Source organism: Trematomus bernacchii, unplaced genomic scaffold (genome assembly GCF_902827165.1).
Source record: "Trematomus bernacchii unplaced genomic scaffold, fTreBer1.1, whole genome shotgun sequence".
Lineage (NCBI taxonomy): Eukaryota > Metazoa > Chordata > Actinopteri > Perciformes > Nototheniidae > Trematomus > Trematomus bernacchii.
Genome location: NW_022988050.1, coordinates 11163203 through 11182218, shown reverse-complemented (window position 1 = coordinate 11182218; position 19016 = coordinate 11163203). Strand labels below are relative to the sequence as shown.

The 19016-nt window shown below is 40.8% G+C and overlaps 1 protein-coding gene across 1 annotated transcript in view; it reads right to left on the bottom strand.

Moving 5' to 3' along the window:
- The window catches only part of LOC117473449 (glutamate receptor ionotropic, NMDA 2C-like), a 41535-nt gene extending 30865 nt beyond the window's left edge, over positions 1 to 10670 (bottom strand). Inside the window, exons 1-2 of the mRNA XM_034119029.1 lie at positions 10314 to 10670; positions 8573 to 8671 (exon numbers count right to left, since the gene is read on the bottom strand). Of these exons, the coding sequence (XP_033974920.1) occupies positions 8573 to 8671; positions 10314 to 10670 (456 nt within the window). The remainder of the gene's footprint in view (positions 1 to 8572; positions 8672 to 10313) is intronic.
- Between the last annotated feature and the right edge of the window lie 8346 nt (positions 10671 to 19016).

Sequence of the window (19016 nt, the reverse complement as noted above, 5' to 3'; positions counted from 1 at the left end):
CTTAAAAGGGTATTTTGTTCCTGTTTACTGGCAAACACATAAAGCTGTCAGCTTTGTTTATTCTAGGCTTTATCAGCATCTAAAACCATGATCACTCATTTTTTTATGTTTGTAACTGTGATGAACAAAAGACTGGTTTGTGAATGATCAAACATGCAGTATGTATTTCCTCAGAAACAGAGATTTACTGTAATAGTGCCTTGTCATAGTAAATGATGCTCTCTCCAAAACTGATTCAGAGCAGCCCGAGGTAAATGTTTTACATCGCTCTCATCATTTAACAAGTACAAAAGAATCAATTCTACTGGTTTTACAAAAGCAATTATTTTCTTTTATATGTGCTCCGAAAAGAAATTATCTACAAAATGTCACCTCAACTGTATTTAAAGCGTGGTTATAATGCTTATTTTTGATAGTCCACCATTTTTTATTTAGGGTTTTATAGTGCGTCTGAATCATGTTCGCCACCCCTATCAAGTCAGAGGTACACAGAACATTTATTTATCAGACTCTTAGCAGCATTTACTCAGTTGAGTGCAGGTTTTACCTCCTTACTTAGAGCACTAACAGATGTGAGAGGTCTTTTATTCAGGTACAATTTTGGAGCTATGGTTAGGCTCCCTTTTATCCTTTTGATACCAACCTTTGATTTATTCTATGTGCATATCATTTGTATTTCTTTCTTGGTTTTCTATAGATGTCAGTGGCGGCTGGTGCATCACTTAGGGTAGAGTAGACCGACCCTCACACACACATATAACAACAAAGACTAAAACACTCCTGTTGTGCAACGCTACTTATGTGCAATATACTGTACTGTATATATATATATATATATATATATATATATATATATATATATATATGCCGTAAATGGCTGTGCAATTTATTCTTCCACTTCTTGTACTTTCACCAGGCTGCTATATCGCTAAATTGGTATTGGATGTGCGTTTTGTATATTGTGTAATTTCTAGTTTTTTATCTTAAATATTAATATGTTTTTCTTATGCATGCTTCTTGAGAGACATTAAGCTATCTTTGGCTCTTTGCTTTAACTATTGTAAATGTCCCCTCTGTGGGACGAATAAAGGTATTCTGATTCTGATTCACTTTAGTCCAGCCCGAAATCCCCCTGCATTCAAACGCGCTGAAATGTTCAAATTGGGTCACAGAGGTTTACTTTAGTTTTTTCTCCTTTATGTAATACTATTTTCTAAAACAGCTGGGTTCTGTTGTTTTTAGAAATTGTTAGCCAAACTGGACTAAGTAGTGGATTTGTTGGTGACTATTTTTGGCGAGGATTAGGTGAGTATTTACGGCATCAGGTCGGTTTGTACTCGAAAAAAATCCACGGTGCTGAGGTTGCATTGTAATGACGAAACATGTCATCCTGTGCAACAGTGTGCCTCATTATTGGGTTTTTAACCGTTTTTGGAAAACGTTAGAGCTCTATAGCACAGGGGAAGTCGATATATCAGGCTACATAGACAATACATGTAAATAGGATCAGATCACTGTTGAATATGTGTTCATTTTAAAGGTCCCGTATTATACTCTTTTTCAACAATATATTATAGGTCTCAGATATATAGAAAACATGTCTCTTAAGTATTTGGCTCGAAATACCAAACAGATCATTGTAGCATCCCATAATCCCCTCTGTTTCAGCCCTGTTCCAAAAGTGCTGATTCTGTAGCTTTAAATGCTAATGAGCTGCTGCTGGCCACGCCCCTCTGCCAAGTGTTTGGTTACAAAAAACAGCGATGCTCTAGGACAGGGGTATTCAACTAAAATTCAACGAGGTCCAGTTAGAGAAAATCTCCCCATGCAAAGGTCCGGAACTTCAAAATGTCTAACTTGCTTTATGAATTAGTGTGATATATATTGAAGTAGCCTGTAGCTTTATCAACGTCTGCATGTAATCAACAACTGACTGCCAATCAAATAAAGAAAGTAGAATTCATAAACAACAATATTTATTATTTATCAATTAACATTGGTTATCTTGGTTGGTTATTTGCTAATGCGTGATCAACCCCAAAAACTGTTGTGACATCACAAAGTGGCCATCAGCTCATTTTCAGACATGTTTTTATATAAATAGATCAGGACAAAGAGAGAGAGAATCTTTTTTCTTGAAACTTTCCGAATCTCTTTACACAGAGGGGACACATGTTGATGTATAAAAGACAGGGACAAGTGGATTTTGCAAATAGGTCACCTTTAAGTAAAATATGTACACATAGCCTGTAGCATGAAAAGACCTCCATCCACATACTTTAAAAAACCTTAATGGCGCCTTAGATTCCTATCGGGAAGTCTTAATGATGAACACAGTATTTCAGCGTGCCACCAACTTTGTAGTAAAGGTTTGGGTAATGGGTGTAATGTTTGGGTGTCCACATTCATTTTACCAGCCAGTCAACCAAAAACACTTACACGCACACACACAAATGCACACACAAAGACAAAACACTCTCAACATCTGATTTCCAGCTCCTCAGAGACACGTCGCAGTATTTTTTCTCTTTACCTCGCAGGCCCGATTGAGCAGTCTTTATGCTTTTTCTCAGCCGCTGCTCGCACTTTCTCATTTCCGCCTCTTTGCCTTCGCTTGATGTGTGTGTGTGCCATCCGACAAAAGACACACTTCCTCTCCTCACTTCAATCTTTTCATCATTGTCTCATTCCCCCTCTTCCTTGTTGTTTGCCATAGAGAGATCACTGAGACAGGAACCATAAATAGGCGGCTCGGGCGGGTGCTGCTTCTTTTAAACCCGTCATCAAAGATATTCATCGTCATCAGGCTATTGATAATCAAGCACTATTGAGCTCTTTTATCCCTTAAGAGAATCATGCACTCGCACATATGTCTTTCTCTGTCCAATCCACCTGTCCCATTGTGCCAGACGTCTCTGACAAGCTTTTTTCCTCCTTGCTGACAACAAAGGAGTGTACAAGAGTGAGAAAGAGCGTGAGGAGGGCTGAGAGAGGCCTCGACAGGCAGGCCTCAGAGGAGAGTGCTTTACTCTTTGTGCTATATAGAGAACTGTCACTCACCACTTTGGGCTCGTCAGACAAATGGTCGCTCAGTATGAGAGATAACGTCCCATCTGTGCGTTTGTCTTTTGCCGCTGTCAAGCAAAGAGGTTAAGTAACCCAGACAAAACCCGACGCGATCAACAGTGAGAATCCCAAAACAGGGATAGTTGATAACTGACCCAGTTTGCCCCAAATATTTTCGAGGCCCAGATACTTTACAAAGTTAAAGAACTGCCAAAAGCACATCCAGGGTAAATACGAACACCTTCTCTCCAATTTAAGGTGAAGAAGCAACGAATAGTGCGAGAGGGAAGTTATGAAGGCAGCAAAACAGAAAAATAGAAGGAAAAGAAGAGTGAAAGGATTTGTATTTGTGGGTGAATGATGAGAGCTGTGGGTGGCTTCTACCTCCTGAAGGGTCTAATTAACAGTTTAATGGGGTCCTGGAGCTCAGAGAAAGCAGAAAGGAGAACAGGCCACTCGCTTCAAGCCACAGCCCTAATGGATTCAGCCAGCGCACAACAGAGCCTGGATGGATATGCTTTACTAAAGGTGATGGAGGGAACCAAACCAGAAATATGGAAAGGAGGGTGAACAAATACATGGTGAGAAGTGGACAGAGAGAAGGAATTGAAACAAGAATGAGTATTTAACTATTGAAAGACTGTGAAACAGAGCCTCCAGGCGTTTGTCAGCCGTGCTTCATCGAAACATTTTTCACCCGCTCTGTCTCTTGCTAACTCACTCAAATCAATCACACTCCTGCAGCTACCCCTCCTCCTGTTTAATACCCATCTATGACGTGACGTCTGCAGATACCATTTGATTAACAGGAAGATGATAACATTGCTATATGGTTTACAAAATGTGGCCCGGGGGTGAAATCCAACACTTGCAGCCCCATAGCTACAATCTTGCATTCATTTTGGATGCTTCCTGTGGTGGATAGGTGTAGGAATGCATCCATTTGGCTCTGTGCGTGCTCTAATGTGTGAGGGTTTTCATTTGCATGTGTGTTTCTTCGTGTGAGAGTTGGCTCTATAAATACAAGGTGTTGATGATGGCAGTTAAGCAAGTAAATGAAGGAAGGGAAGACAGGCGGAAGGCGTGGAGCGTGAGCGGAAGGAGGGATGAAGCCATTTTTGAAACTCAAAAGAAGAGAGAAAGTAAAGATTAAGAATCCGGCTGGTTTCATCAATCTCCTCTTTACGATCTTTCCACACAGCTCACTGCTCTCCATCTCTATTCATCAATGAGATACATGTTAAACTATAGCGCGAAAAACCTGCCGCTCATCAAGTGTGCGGGGATGATTGATCGAGGCATAGATAGCCCGTAGCACTCGTCTCCCATCGCAGAGTTTCCCTTCCCACAACTCAGACTTTTTCCACCCAGGGATTAGATGAGCTGACGAGGGTCGATGCCGCAGTCATCGCTGTCAGGGAATAACTCTGTATACATGTTTACCTTTTGCCCTCTGATGCAGATGCTCCAACCTTGAGCAGCCGCTATCTCCCTTAAGGAGGGGCTGCCCTAGCATTTTGTTGTTGTTACCAGTTTATGACCGGGCAACCTTCGGTCAGAGATAGTTATTGTTGTGGGACACCTGGAACCAGACCCGGCGGCAGACATACATCTGTGGGCGGGCATTTGATTTACCAGGGCAGGCCCACCCCCCGACCCCCAGGCCCCACCCCATCTTAAGGTAACATATGTGCATATAAAGTTGCCGACAGATTTAGGTGTTTAAAAATAACGTCACTTCAACACCATGGAATGGACATCAACGCTAAACATCAAACAAGCAGAACCAGCATGCAGCTGACTCATATTCATATATACACCTGAGTCATTTAAAACCTTTAATTACATTACAGAAAAAAGCTGTGAGAATGTTGCATAATGTACTACCTAGAGAACAAACAAACAATTTATTGAGTCAAGGCTGTTAACATTTAAAGATTTAATAGAATATCAGACGGCTTTAGTTATGCAGCAAAAAACAGAATACTGCCAGAAAATATACAAAACAAATTTGTTTTAATTTCAGAGGATGAGCATGAGGAGGAAATGACATGTTAAAAATCAGTTTGCACGTACTACTTTAAAGCATATGTGTGTCTCTTGGCATAAAGAAGTGGAATTAAACAAATAACAAATAAACAAATAACAAATATATTGGTAAACATACAGTGAAAAAAACACACTGAAAACTACCCAATATTTTGTTCACTTTAAAGCTGGAAAACAACAGCTTAGCCTACATCGTGATATGATTGTTTGCTACTTTCATGATGTACTCAGGGTGGGCCTAATAAAGCTGTAGCCGACGTTTCCCAGATGAATGGAACCTCCTCAGCAACATGTCTTTCCACTCAATCTTGCATTTTAATGTCAGGTCCCTTCAGTGCTCACTGAAAACGTTTTTCAATGTGGAAAAAGTGTTCTCACATAAAGCTGTCGAAGCTCCAAAGGTAAGTGAAACCTTAAATGCGGAGAGAACACTTGGCATTGCCTCAAGCGTCGTGTGGAGATGACCAAGTAAAGTTTTCAATGTCCATTTCCCATCCTCTGGTGGTGTGAAGCTGTCCATGTGTTTTAGAATCAGCTTTTTGGCCACAATGAACTCAGCATCAACGAGCGTGGTTCCAGACAGTTTAAGCAACGGTTCCACTTTTTCGGGCTCCAGGAAGAAGCTGCTTTCCGGGTTGAGTGAAGCAATAGCCTCCATTAATGCGCTGTTTCGCTCTCCAAAGCGGCGCGCAATTTCTCCCGTAACTGCATCAATGCAGCTGTAAAACAGCCGCCGTTGCTCTGTCATCTGGTGGTTTTCTTGTGTTCCCACTCCCACTGTCTCTTCAACAACATAATCCTCCAAAGAGTTTGCCTTCTCTTGGTGGGACCGGGATGGATAGTATCATCCTCTCTCTCCTCTGCGCACTCACTCCACATCTCCGTGAACACCTTTTCGGTGCGCAGGGCCTCAACACACTCTTTGGCAGTGTTGACAAGCTGGACTGCCGTTTGAAGGTCCATTTCCTCTGACTGCATCATCCTGTTAGCTGGCTCAAGCAGGGACAATATCTTGCATATCATCTGGGTGTGGAATTTAAAGCTTGGCTTTAAAATTCTGCTCAGCAAGCCTGCTGCCTCCAGCCTTAAGTCAGCTGGAAATGATGCAGAGTTTTCAACGTGTCGTAGTAGTTCCACTATATCCTGAAAAGATTTCAGAATAATCTGAACAGTGGCCAGGTGCCCTGTCCAGCGCTGTTCGAGTAAACGCTTCAGCGTGTTTCCCTGATAATGTGCTTTCGTGTGAACTTGTAGAGGACATTACAGATGTTGAATAAATCCTCAATGGCTCTCTCACCGGACATGGCGTGAACAACGACCAAGTGCAGCTGGTGGTTGAAGCAGTGCACATATGGGATTTCTCTGCCCAGTTCATCTTGAAGGAGTCTTTGAACCCCACCGTGTCTCCCCGACATAAGACTTGCCCCATCGTATACCTGGCTGAGAATTTTGTCTGTGCTCAGGCCAACTTTGCGTATTTCATCAATGAGTGTCTGTGTGAGGGTTTTTGCATCACCTGCAACTGCTGTGGCGATTGTCAAGAGCCTTTCTTTTATGACATAGTTCTCATCAACAAAACGCAGTACAATTGAAATGTTTTCACAGCCTGTTGGGTCTCGGGTTCCATCCATTTTGACAGTGTAAAAGGAGTCGCCTATTTCCTCAACAATATGCTCCGTTACAACTTTGCTCATCAGGTCAATTATGTCGTTTTGTATATCATGGCTTATGTAGGTAGCATTTTTGGGAATGGTGGGGGCAATTTTCGCGAGTTCTGGGTATTTTTCGATGGTATACTCAAACAATGACAAAAATAACCCACTGCCAGACTTGGACATACACTCTAAAGAGTCGTGGTCACCTCGGAAAGGAAGATTGCTGGTATAAAGTCACACTGTCAATAATGGAGCCCACGTAATATCTGTTACGAGCCAGCTGATCTTTGTTGACAAGAGTTGTGATTTCCTGACCAGTCTCGATGCGCATTTGTTTTTCTCTCCACAATTTCTCACACACTAAATGTTCCTTGGAAGACCTGTGTTTGCTAAGACCCGTGTCCTTTTGTAAGGCATGCTTCCAGTCTTTGAAGCCTTTTACGGTGAACGATGCGTCATGATGATGAGCCTTAAACGTTCTGCATGGGAAACAGTACGCAGCATCGCCTTTCACAGAGTATTCAAGCCAGGGTCGGTTTTGGTACCATGAGCTGGCAAAACTACGTTTTTTCCCGGAGAACAGTCGAGATGGAAAACTATGGGAGCTGGGCCTGGGCTGCTAAAGGATGAACTGCTGCTGCCCGGCTCCGAAGAGGCTGCGTCTGAATCGGGTCCTGGTGGAGGAGAAGGTAGAAGAGATGGCGGGGGACACGTCAAGTTCCCAGCATCTGGTGCTGAGTTGCCAGTGCCACAATCCTTTTGTGAGCTCTTTTTGTTCGTGAACCACTTCCTGATATCCATTGTTGCCGATACATATAAAAAAGGATAATAGCCATTGGCCAAACTAACCTAGCCAGAGTAAACTGACAGGCTGCTGTGACGCATCTCACTTAAAAAAAAAACACACACACGACTCAACCCCGCGAAAAACCAGCTTCGCGCGCAGAGATTAATTCAGAATTTCATAGCAAAATAAAAAAATGATATTATTATTTTTTTAATACAAAAATATATGGTATTACAAAGCCCTACAAATAACAACAATAAACATATGGGGCCCATGACGCCGGGTCTGCCTGGAACACATCCTTCTCGGGGTGTAGATGACCCTGAGCCATAAGCGACAACAAATGTGATTCAGTGTCCTCAGCTGTTAAGTCTATCTATTGAAGAATGTTGATTATTACACTCTGAACTAGTTAAAACCTGGAACTACAGGAGGGTTCTTCAGAATTGATTGTGGCATCTCAACCGTGTGGTCAAACCGTGGCCCGTGACATGTCTTGTGAATTCTCCGGCCGAAGCTCTAAATAAACCGTCAGTGTTTGCCATCAAAGCTCCAGCTCTCCTCGTGTCTCTCTGAGTGTTGACTCCAATTGCTTCAGAAGTTTCCCCCACAATCGCTGATAATTCACCCATCTGTATTGCTCATATCCAAATATTTGCATTCAGTGAGTTGCTTGCCAAAATAGGTTTCACATCTCTGACCTACTTAAGTTGTTTTAAGCTGAATGACGCCGGTTAGAAGAGTTCTGAGTAAGACAGGAGGCTCTGCTGCTGCTGACAGGGTTTACACTGCAGGTTGTTGTTCATCATTACTACGATCTGCTTTTCTTGCTTCCTAAATTGCTAATTATGCTGTTTGTGAAAAATGTTGTATCAACACCTCTAGGACACACATTGTATTTGTTGTGTGGCATCACTGTGACATAGCAGGAAGGAAAACTACTCTAGCTCTGTTTCCAGCTCCAGGGTGGTGATGGGTCAATGCTGAAGTGATGGGCTCATTATTTTGACAGTACCTTGAATGGTATGACAACTGCAGAGCCGCCACTGATGCCAACGATTGGCAGAGCTGTCTGAGTGGAGAGGAAGTCCAGGATCTGTGCCACTTCTGCCACCTGGAGATGAAACAGACAGATTTAGTATTTGCCTAAAGAATGATGTTGTTTTTCCTGCACCAGTGACACAGCACAAATTCAATCAGTTTGAACAGTTAGATTTAATTCAGAAACTTGAATGTTTGCCAAAGTGAAACAACCAGTCAAACCAATGGTTTTTCAATGCAACCATTCATGCCAAAGGTGAGACACTGTTAAACTAATTGATTTTAACTGATAATACTTAGTAGGGGGACTGTTTAGGGTTCTAATAACTGTTACGATTTCATATCACTTTACAATCAGAAACCATACCAGCAACATCATTTACTTTGAGCAAACACGTACATTCTTGGCATCTCAATTAGTACTTATTTTTTAACTAGATAGCATACCTTTTTCAATAAAAATGTTGCCTTGTGCAGCTTTAAGTAACTTGGCTGTGGGTGACTAAACTGTTAAGCCCTGAGCCTGTTTTTCAGGTTTCAGGCTCGAAAATGACATTCCCAGAACAAATGACCATATCTTCCCTTCTAAAAGGGTTAAATTAATAATCTTTTGTCTCAAAGTAATGATAAACCTGTGAGTTGGATGTAGAAAAGTCAAAATCAATATAGATGTTTTTTATTTTAAAGAAAATTCAGATTTTACATAGTAACAAACTGTAAATTATAGTGTCCGTCCAAAAAATCTTTTTTACTTATAGTGAAAACTACCCTTGGATGATGGGTTAGTAGACTAAAAGCTTTAGGAATCCAAAGTACAACATATAATAAGTACCCTGTATCAAGATTGATGCAAAACAAGTGACATTTGACCTTTTTAGAGAGATTTAGCAAAAATAAACCACTTCTGGGGTCATTTGGGTGGATTTTCCATATCTCTGGCCCCCCTTGGTCGATTTTGATGGTTGACACCTCTTTCTGACCGTTAGAGCCAATAGAATCGAAGGGGGAGTCCCCCACACACACACGTTGTGAAGAGAAAAGGTGGAGGCTTCGTGCATGTAATTTTGCATCAGAGTGAACCTATCTCTAGCTTTGACATCTGGAAACGGAAAAGCAGTTTTAATGCTTATGGATTATCAGATCAATTTCAAAGGGACACAGACACATTAGATTAACCTATGGATTAACTTCAGCAGCGTTTTTATCGTTTTAATGCCATTGAAGACCACTTTGGAGAGACTACAGAGCCAAGGTAAAAATGTTAGCATTTTTAGCTACCTAGCGTCACCTATTTTGATGTCCGTTTTTGCTTATAACGTCGCAAATACGTATAATTCAGTGGTAATGTCGGTGTCAATCGATTCTGTGTCACCTCACGATGTGAATCGATGTGTTGGATGTGGTGAAAAGATAAATAATAAGGTTTTGTGAGTGATTTTCGGTGCAGTAAGGTGTTAGCATTTTTCACTCGTTGCTAATTCAGAGGCTCAGTGTTAGCATTGTGGGGTTTCTTTTGAAAAAAAAAAAAAAGTTTCTTCCCGTTACATGGATATAAAACATTCATAGTTTTATTAAATGAACATGCCCTCAGACACTGTTTCCTGCAAGATGTTGCGGCAGTACCCCGGTACCGGGGTCTCTCGGGCTTAACAGGCTAAACAACGTGACACTGTATGGAATGTTTTATCAGAAAGAAAAAAACACAACATTTTTACCTGAGTGTCGTCACCAACACCCACATCATCCTCAAACACGACTCCGTGCAGCTTCTCCGTTGCCATGGTATCGCAGAGGCGAGTCAGCAGGTCACGGGGGTTGGTGTCGTTGACCAGCACGGTCACTGGGCTGACCACCACGGGCATGTCCACAAAGTTCTCCCCGCTGAGACGACCTCTGACCTCATTCTGGTAGCTGGAGCCGCTGAACACCACCGCCACGTTGATTGACTGCTGGAGGAGGAGGGGCCGGGCCTGCAGGGGGGGTGGGGAGGAGATGAGGAGGAGGTAGAGGAGGAGGAGGAGGAAGAGAGGAGGCCAAGGAGAGGGAGGAGGCTGACCCCTGGGAATGGCCATGTTGGCAGCTTACTACCTGGAAAGGAGGGGTAGAATATGGGCGAGAGAGGATGAGAGAACGGAAGGAGAGAGCAAAAGTCAGACACACAAGCTGCTTTACTTCATGATCTTTTTGACATGATTCACGATTATCCGTATGTACATATCTGTCCCTTATTTGTACCTCCTGGCCTCCTCTCTGACCCTCTTTGTATGACACTATTAGCCCTACAAACTGTGTGTGTGTATGTGTGTGTGTGTGTGTGTGTGTGCGTGTGTGTGTGTGTGTGTGTGTGTGTGTGTGTGTGTGTGTGTGTGTGTGTGTGTGTGTGTGTGTGTGTGTGTGTGTGTGTGTGTGTGTGTGTGTGTGTGTGTATGTGTGTGTGTGTATTAGCGACAGTGTTTGCAAGTCTGCATGCATGTAATCCCCCCTAATCCAGCCCCCAGTGTCATGACTGTAATCATCTCTCCATCTCTACACATTTTGGATTCAGTGCACACACACACACACACACACACACACACACACACACACACACACACACACACACATACACACACACACACACACACACACACGCAGGATGCCAAAACTGCCTCACAGGTCCTCGACCCTCATCACTGGGATTACATTATATTACATTACTTCAGCCAGCCTCACATCAAGTGGGCTGATGTCATCGTTCTGTCTGAAAATACTTTTTTTTAAACCTTAAATTCCTCCTCCTTCTAAACAGAAACCTGTAACAGTCATTTTGGTTTCCATTATGATGTATATTGTAGTTTTGCTTTATAATTATTTATGACCTATTGTGTTCATCTCTTTATTGTTGCAGCTGTTATAGGCAGAGCTAATTTAAATGATTTTACATACTGCTCTGTAGCTGTGAATGTGTCCCAGGGATCAGTGAATCTTAATCTATAATATTACACCATATTTTATCTGTTGATTCATTTGATTTGTTAATCTGAAGCTCCAAAGTATTACAAAGGTTCTATAATGCTAATTTTTACATGCACAAAACCCTATATTACACACTACAGGTAAGGGAAAACCCAAAAAAAAGGATAATGGGGTACCTTTACTTAAATTATCAAATAAATAGGGGAGTAGCCAACATCCGTGTAAAGTGATGATATTTTTACTGAGATTCGTGAAATCAACAACATTCATAGCTGAAGGATGTCCCAAAAATGTTTTAAATGGCTATGATGCTGTCTCCTAAATTGGGTCACTGCCATAATCAACATCTGATTTTTGGACTGTGTTCAACACACATCTAACAGAACAAGTGTCTTCAACATCTGCATCCAGCCACTTCAATCAAATGTGAGCAGTTTGAAGATCTCTCCTTGTAATGAAATACCTTTGAAGGTGTTATAAATGCAGGTGGTCTTTCTTTATAGCAAATAAAGATCTCCACATATTTGGTGGGGGGTTTTATATTGAGGGTCGGTCTCATCTGTGGCCATCAGAGACCACCCTGATAATTAACAACACCTCCCTGCTTTGATTCAAAGCTCCTTTCAAAGCAACACAGGGTTAAACGTGTCCCACCTCTCCTCACTGTTCATGCGCCCGGCATATCAATCATTCATCTTCAATAAGGCATTCTGCTCCTGGGCTTTAGGTACCTTAAGAAATACATATCTAATTTAAACCTTTAAAGGCAATTTAATCCTTTTATTAGATGCTTCTGGAATCAAACTTTAGTCAATAAAGGGTTATACCTGCAACAATGGACATGGAGCTGCCTTTATTAAGAATTACTTCATAAATCTGTGTCGCGTGGATGGTGTTTGGTTTCATTTAAAAAATATATATATATTTGTAAAATGATGTTGCAAATGTTCCTCTAGTAAAACTGAATTATGTAATAAAGATATTTTGAGCATTGTCATCTGCATAAAGTGACATATTTACCATTTGGCCATTTATATGTAGAATCAAGTCAATATAGACATGGGTTTGTTTGAGGTCAAATATAAAACATATCATTTGGAAATATGATTTATGCAGAGCCCCCCCGGGAGTTTATGCTGATTTTATCTACGGCCAGGCTGTTTTCTTTCTCGTGTAAATCCTGGGATCACTTCATTTGTATCCAATGAATCATTATGTCTCCATGTGAGCACAGAGCAGCCACTAACCCACCACCCACTTGTGCGAGGTGTAGATTCAAAACAAACAACTCCCCACGCAGCACAATTCAAAAAGGAACAGATCCTAAGTGGCAGACATGAGACGGAAGATTATACTTTGAATATTTCTTAGAATAGAAGACGAACAATTAGTATTGTAGATACTCTGTGTACAGCTAAAGCAGAAAAACAAGGTAACACGTATAATCCTCAACCCACTCTTTTATTTACCAACCGCTGTGCTGAATAAAGCTAATTTTACAACCTGGGCAGACCAGAGAGGCTAATATTTAACACAGAGACAACCTGGTGTCCTTAGGTTAGTTGTTCAACATTGTTAAAGTGTGTGGATCAGAGGTAGAGGTAGATTTATAAAAAAAGCCACACACTATACACTGAATGTGTGCTGTCTGGAGTTAGGCTGGGAATCTTGGATATACCATATCAACATTTTACATCTGATTTATTTAATACAATGGTGGTTCATGCATATTAAATATGTTATTGCTTTACTAAGGATATTTTTTTAATCAAGTCATTATGTAAATTATTGCTTATTTTGAAACAATCTGAGGAAACTGAGAACAGTTTTTTTGTTTGTTATTAATAATTCACAATCCCTGCATTTGAAGAAAGTTATACACAATTGAGTTTCAAGTGTGAGATTGAAAGGAGAATGAGATTCCCACAAACGATCTTAAATTTAAAAGTTATTGTTTTTTAAAGTAGGTAAATAAATTCAAACTTAACATTTAAACAAAAGGAGTGGGAAAGGGTAATTCTAGGGAGGATGATTGCAAACAACAGTCTGAGAACAGACTCACTTGATGGGGCATATGACTGGAGAGAGGGTCAAGAGTTCATTAAACAGTGTAATCGCTGGGATGAGGCAGCATAATGGGGCTTCAGATTAGCTGTGTGTGTGTGTGTGTGTGTGTGTGTGTGTGTGTGTGTGTGTGTGTGTGTGTGTGTGTGTGTGTGTGTGTGTGTGTGTGTGTGTGTGTGTGTGTGTGTGTGTGTGTGTGTGTGTGTTTTAGCTCCAGATTAGCAGCAACATGTGTGTAATGTGCAGCATTTAAAGCGCAGTGAGGAATGATGTGACTCAATATGTTGCAAGTGAATTTAAATCACACACTAACACGCAGCAATCAGCTGATTCACTTATTATCTTTTTAACTGAATTTAAAATTAAATAAATGGAAATAAACTGATTGGCAGCAAATGAGTGAAATTCAGAAAAAAAACCTTCAAACTCCATGTCATCAGAAATTGTGTAATCCTTAAATCCTGTTGTGGTTGTGCATTTAACTTTACACACACACACACACACACACACACACACACACACACACACACACACCCACACACACACGCACACACACACACACACACACCTGTGCACATTGAGTGACACAGGTTTTTCTATAATTATAGAGATTTCCAGATGGAGTGCAGCCCAGGATACACTCTCTCACTGGGACCCACGTCATACTGTACATGCGTCAGCATCAAAATTACTACACACATACAAATTCCTCGTAGAATGTACTGTTATATGAAAATAGCCATGCAGCTGCGGTTGTACATTTGGTAAGACAGGATGGGAAAATAGAACAACGAGATTACTGTGTGACACTGCCGGGAAATGAGTGAAAGAAAGTTGAACAAGAAAAATTGAAAATGTGTCATACAATAAGAGGAGCGCTGTTCATTGTCCAGCTGCAGCATCAATTCTCCAACAAATGAAATACTAAATATATACATCATACAATTGTTCTCTTTTTTTTTATCAGTAAAATTAATCTTCTAAGTCTCTTTGCCTCTAAACATTTATTTAAAATATTTCCTGTAAAAACACTGTATCTTTTTTTTCATTGGGCTGTTCACTTGCAGCGCAGGAAAAAGTAGCAGGGCTGGACATTTTTGTAGCAAACCGGCAGGCACTTAATAACATATTTCCTTTTAACTTCATCATAATGATGGGAAGATGATCTTTATAACAAAACGAATAAACAGCAGCAAAACCTGATACTCTGCATGTTTAGATCATGCATTACTTCTACTAAAATACAACATACCTCCTTGGTAATACAGTATATATACATTAGGTAGCATTTAACTTAGCTGAGACATGATGGAGTCCCCAGGGGGTGAAGAGGAAATGAGCCGAGAGGATCTACTTGATAGAATAAGCATCCTCACCAGATAATTATTAACATGCCTTCATTGAACCTTGATTTTTAACAGCACCGTGGAAGCTGATTTGATTGCATTAATTAGGGAGCTTGAATTAGTGGGCTGGTAATAATGTAGTAGATGGCCTGCCTCTCATCAGCTTACTGCAGGCGGTATGACAGCCGCATGAAACGTCAGGATTCTCTCGAGCCTCATTTATGCAGACCTGAGATCAGTCCAAGAATTCCCGGTGTGAAAACGAATTCTGCGGCAGTCATTTAATTTTCTGGTTTGATTTTGAGAGTTCACTTTGCTCTGCTCTGATGACTGGAAGCTATTTATTCAGTGGTGTTAGAAGAACTCTTACTGAAGTAGAAAGGTATAAGCATCGAATACATAGTACCAAAGTTAAAGTAGTTATTATTCTGAATTATTGATGCATTAATGTCAACAAAATATGAGTGTTGCAGATGCTAAAGCTAGATTTAACTTGAATTACTCTATATGGTGCCGAGTAGCTGCTGATTTAAAGCTTATCTTAACAGATACAAATACATTGTACTTATTTTGTTGTATATATGTTGTAGTATAAAACCAAAACTGCAAAACAGATCATTTATAAATTGTGAAATAAATTGTAGTGGAGGACTAAAGAACACAATCTGACTCCAGCAATACTGATGTAGGCATATAGAATATGGTCTTTAATACAGCTTCCAACTTAGAATGGCAGCACTGAGTACAGTGTTGCTGGTCAACGCTCAATGAAAGATAAAATGTTACACCATCTTGGTTTTTGCACATATAGTATCACCTGCATTTTATCTCGACAGCTTGTTTTTGATATTCTTAACCAATGATTCCATGTTAGCAATGGATCAAATGGACTACATGTATGTGAAGAAAGTCATTTTTAGTGACAATCTCAATTAATACCAACTCTACAGTTTCCCTCAGATCTATGGAGTCTTTGGAAAAGTATTGTTTGCTTCACCCACAGTCCTCTAATCAGCATCAGCAAACACTCATATGTCATGCACATTATACGTACTATGTTAGTGTTAGCATTTAGCAGCTAAAGAGCAGGACAAAGGTATAGTGAATTTAATGGAGCATTCCCCTCAAGAGTTGGTTGAGACCAAAAATAAAGCTAAAAGGAGAGTTTCATTGTGGACTTACATTCATCAGGCCTTTAGAAATAAAAATAAAATCCATCACTATCTGCTAGATATTAAGATAAGTCTTTTTTTTTTGCAAACAATGTTGCCTTTGAGGATGATGACTTAGTGTTACTACTTGATTCTGCTGCTGCCCCCAAGTGGCCAAAAAAAACGTGCCTTTAACACAAAATGAAGTGAAAATGAAATGAAAACTCAGTCTTATTATTTAGCTACACCTTCCCATTGGTGAGTTTATTCCACTACATGTTCAACATTCTGCAATAAGCAAACTTTATGAGTAATGGATATGAGTAATGGCTGTGTGAAATGGGCGGGTTCCCTCAGAGGCTACATTGTTTTGTGCTCTTGTGGACATGTGGACACAAAAAAAACGCCTAATGAACCTGTTTAGAACTTCAATACGAGTCAGTACTCAGGGAAAAAAGACTTCAATCACACGTTGGATTAATGAGACTCCACTCAATGAAGCACTTCCATCGCTCTTCCCTAAAGTCATCATTAAAACAGTTACATTAACAGTTATGTGCCAGTAAACACCACCGTAGAGACACTCTGTCAACGTCAACCAGCTCAACTGCTCCACCCTTCTTTTCCTCCTTTTATCTCTCCATCCCTGTCTCGCCTCCATATGGATGGATTGTGAAAGACAAGGTGATTTGTGAAGTGCATATGTTCATGTACACACACAGCTGATACATCTTCCACACACAAATTAAACTCACAATATGACTTAACCCAGAGCTTATAACGAATCCTATCACATAACATCTGCCACATACATTCATCATATGGGGTTTAACTGGTAACTTTGCCACCCCATCTCTCTGTGGGTTCCCGCTCTCACACATGAAGACCTGACAGCTTTACAGGAAATCATTGCAGACCGGACGTATCAGCCAAGATGAGTGACGTTGACAGGACGGGAGCATTTCTAGATCGGCTTGGCCCCTCGTCAAATCAAACGTAAAGCAATGGAAATCTCAGTATGCTGACAGATTTACCCAAAATATACATGAAGCGAAGATAGTATGGCTTCATTCACATAGTGACATACATATTCCTGGTTGTATGTCGGCAGTTCCCACCCCTTTTTGGTTTGTCACTCTTAATACAAATCCTTGTTTCTTCTTCACCATATTAGTGTGTGCATGTGTTGGGAACAGCCCAATTGTCAGGTTGTTTAATTTAAATTGAGAAAAATACATTTAGTTTTATGTGAAAGAAATATGATTTTCTGCAATTTTACCATCCCCCGATCTTGTGATCCCCTATATCCCCTATATCAAGGACCATGGGTCTACTGGTGTCTCTTGCAACATTATACATTTACAAATATTTCAGAAGTCTGAAGAGTTTAAAGCTGCCAGTATTTTACAAGATTAGACAAAGGTCAGATATCAATATAATTTTGTCCCATATAAATAGGATTTGTCTACCCCTTCTAATCATATTGAAACTGTTTAGATCCATATGATACCACATGGTCAATTATGATCAAAAGTTTATCAAAAGCCTAAAGGCAAAATAATCTAATTAGACACAATAATTCATTTAAATTTAAAATAATGATATCTTTCACTTTTATTTTCCTGTCAATCAGCTTGTGACCCCTCAGGTGTATCTTGTGAGCCTTTCAGGGGGCCACATACACCCTGCTGGGACCCGCTGATCTATGTTAATGTGAACTATGGAGCTCAAAGAAACTGTGTTACATTATGCTGCAACATGGTATATGCAAACTGGAAAAGAAAAGTCACTAATGAAGAAAAATTAGAGCTGCTACATGGCAGCTTATGGGACCAATCAATGAGCATTACCAGACAACTGATACGACAGTGAAACACTGCTAGTGCAACATCTATAATCCATAAGTCATTTTAAGTGATGTGAAGGTATGAAAGGATTTTGCGCACACACACACAAACAAACACACTTACATACACTCTAAACAAGCAGCTTACCGCCAAAACTCAGAGTGAATATCCTAATATGTCCTCTTGTTATAGTAACAACTGGCTGTTCTGTTTCTGTCAGCAGCAGATGGGGGAGCTTTCTCTCGAGGAAACTCTTCACTTATGAAAACTGAAAGTATGACTGCACTCATACTGTTGGGTCTGTCCTCACATTCCCCCTGAGCTGCTTGTGCTAGTATTTGTCTATTCTATCTTCATATCTTATATATAAAACCATTTCCTGAACGGTCGATCAGATAAAGTGACAGAATAAGTGTGTGATGCAGTGTGTGGTGTGTGTGTAACTTACCTGTGCTTTCTGCTGTCATCCAACTGCTCCATCGTTCCCCGGCTGGTTCCTCCAAATGTCTTTCTTTTTCTGTTTCACCTGTTTTTCACCTGCCTCTCTCAGCACCTGTAGGAGTACGCATTTAGACCAGTTCTCTGTGTGAGAGCGAGTGTGTGTGAGCTATCAGTGACTGTGTGTGTTTGGCAGCTTTGGATGTCTGCACACTCCCCCTGGAGAACTTCACAACGTGACAGCAAGTGTTTTCCCCCCCCCAGAAAAACTGTCTTTTCTAACTCCTCTCTTTCTTCGCTCCTGCTTGCACTTCTTCCTCTGTTCCAGATTTACAACTGGTCATGAAGGTGAAGACAGGACATCAAAAATGGGGAAGGAAAAGTGAGGGAAGAGGAGGGTGTTGAGAGGTGCGGGAACAGCCAGTGTGTGTGTGCATATGTGCATAAACCCACAGTGTTTAGCTCTCTGTCTGTATCCCTCAGGCTCCCTGCTGCTCGGATGAGGAGAGGAGCTAAAGGGGGGGGGGGGGGGGGTGGAAGAATGATAAAATGCCTCTTGAGCGAAGGAGCACAAACACCGGTAACACTTCAGCAGCGGTGGCAGTGACGCTTCCCCG